Below are 2,328 nucleotides of genomic sequence, written 5' to 3' on the forward strand. Positions count from 1 at the left end.
ACCAGAGGTACATGATGCATTTTGCAGTGGCCGCCGCGGCCCTTTCACCAGGTTTTCTCGCATCTCTCTAGCGGGGACAATGTTTCGGCACAGGACAGAGCTGGAGGCACTGCAAAGGAGCGGCTGGCAGCCCGAGCTCTCTCTGTACAAATTCAGCATGCTTCCTTTCCACCCTAATTCTAGCGGGTTTGGCAAAACTCCCCTCTTGCGGGGTGGACATTTTGCAGTGGCCGCCGCGGCCCTTTCACCAGGTTTTCTCGCATCTCTCTAGCGGGGACAATGTTTCGGCACAGGACAGAGCTGGAGGCACTGCAAAGGAGCGGCTGGCAGCCCGAGCTCTCTCTGTACAAATTCAGCATGCTTCCTTTCCACCCTAATTCTAGCGGGTTTGGCAAAACTCCCCTCTTGCGGGGTGGAGGGGGATGGAGAGGGGAGGGGGCCGAGAGGGAAAAATACACAAATGCATCTGAACAGCTACGATTTGCAGAAAGAGCATCCGAAAGGACAAGATGGCAGCAGGGAGCTCGGCAGCCTCCGGAAGCTGCGCGTCCCACAGAGCACAGTGCTGGAGAGGATGCTCTGGGGTGCACATGGCATCCCCCAGACCCTGGGCAGGTTGCGGGGCCAGGGAGCCCACGGGAAGGCCTGACCACTCCCGCAAACATGCAGCAGGGAAGCAGACTTGCCTTCCCCTCCACAGCAGCAGACACGGCCGGCCCTGGCGGGGGGCACACGTGCCCGCGGGCTGGGCACGCTCCAGCCACAGGTCACTGGAGCATGGGGGTTGGGGTTTCCTACAGGCAGAGGTGTGTTTGAAGGGCTCAGCTCCCCATCATGCGAGCGGTGTGTCCTCCCCGCGCTACAGGGTTGGGGAGATTTGAGAGCAAGGTGCTTAGCCATTCCTGCCAAACCTTTCAGACCTGCTCCCTGAAAGCCTTGCACCCTCCCCAGGGCTCCTTGCTCCTGCCTCTCTCCCTCTGGCTGAAGCAGGCACACACCTGGATGCTGGTACTCTCGTATAACCTTGGTTGGAGGATGAAAGCTCAGCTTTCGCCCACCCTGCTGTGCTCAAAGACGTGCACAGGTTCGCAGTAAGACCCAGATTCTGAGCCTGAACGTACTGCATCCCTGCAGCAGCAGCGAGCATGTACTCAGCCCCGTCGCCTCGCTGTATCCCCAGTACGCCAGCAGCAGTATCTCACTACGGTTCCTTGTACCTGCACAGCTAACACTCCACTAAAAAGATGCACCTTCAGCCAGTCCACAGTTTAAGTCCTGCTTCTCTCGCTGTACAAGGCAGAAGGGCTGACCCCAGATGTGTCCCTCCTTAGTACCTTTATTAAACCAGTCTCCTAAAATGTTCTCAGAAGGAAAACTGAAAATCCAAACTCTAATCCACCTGATGCCTGACATAAAAAAATAAACCAACAGGATCCTCCCATTGCTATTTCCTTTTGTTGGATGACTTAAATGGGTTGTAAAGACATTTAAGTGACAAATTTTTGTCTCTGCAGCGGAACTAAGTAGGGGTGGGAACACATCACCTTGGATTCTCTTTATTAGTCACGAAACACTGCACTGCACAGAAATTAAAAGGGATACAACCATTTAAGCCTCAAAGAAGACAGCGGATAGACAGTCACACCACTCAGCCACCCAGGTTCTCACTGATGCATACTAACTTGCTGTCTCTTTCAGATTAGGAAAAGTTGAGAAGTTCGTGTAGAAAAACCTACCAACGCTTGCAGTGGGTGTCATGCACAGAACTGACCCTGCACACCATGCATTGAAGCGTGGAAAGATGAACAAAAGGGATATTTCATTAGTGAAGCTTCAGTGTTAGAAATCACTTTAACTAAAAAGCAGGTATTCTCTTTGCAGCATTCAGTATTTAAGCACATGCAAACAGATTCTGCATTTTGATACATAAATAGTTTAAACTCAGTTTTAAGAGACCATTGCAAACCAAATTAATTCTTGAATTCTTGGGTAGTAGAGAATGTATTTCTTCTCCCACGCTGGTATTAAATTGTATGATCTATCCTAGAAATCAGGGTGGTTTGGTTTTTTGGGTGGTTTTTTTTTTTTTTTTTTGGTATCAGGTATGTTGATTTCTTTTTGATCATGTCAGCAGAAAACAAATTACCCCTAGAGGAACGTCACACTCATGTTAAAACCGACTTTCCAAAAGCAATTTACTCCTGCAAGCAGGGACCGGGATTCAAAGTCTCTAGTTTAAGCTGAAAGAGGCAGTTTTTTTTCTGGACTTGAAATAATTGTAGTGATGATGCCATTTCCAACAGACACCCTGACTCCCCCCCGCCCCCC

The 2,328-nt window shown here is 50.3% G+C and overlaps 1 protein-coding gene across 1 annotated transcript in view; it reads right to left on the reverse strand.

Moving 5' to 3' along the window:
- Nucleotides 1-1,736: 1,736 nt before the first annotated feature.
- Nucleotides 1,737-2,328, reverse strand: part of LOC104620340 (muscleblind-like protein 3) — a gene marked incomplete at its 3' end in the record, with an annotated part of 48,760 nt that continues 48,168 nt past the window's right edge. Inside the window, exon 6 of the mRNA XM_010286525.1 lies at nt 1,737-1,772. Within this exon, the coding sequence (XP_010284827.1) occupies nt 1,737-1,772 (36 nt within the window). The remainder of the gene's footprint in view (nt 1,773-2,328) is intronic.

The sequence above is a fragment of the Phaethon lepturus genome, unplaced genomic scaffold (assembly GCF_000687285.1).
Source record: "Phaethon lepturus isolate BGI_N335 unplaced genomic scaffold, ASM68728v1 scaffold31914, whole genome shotgun sequence".
NCBI classification, from domain to species: domain Eukaryota; kingdom Metazoa; phylum Chordata; class Aves; order Phaethontiformes; family Phaethontidae; genus Phaethon; species Phaethon lepturus.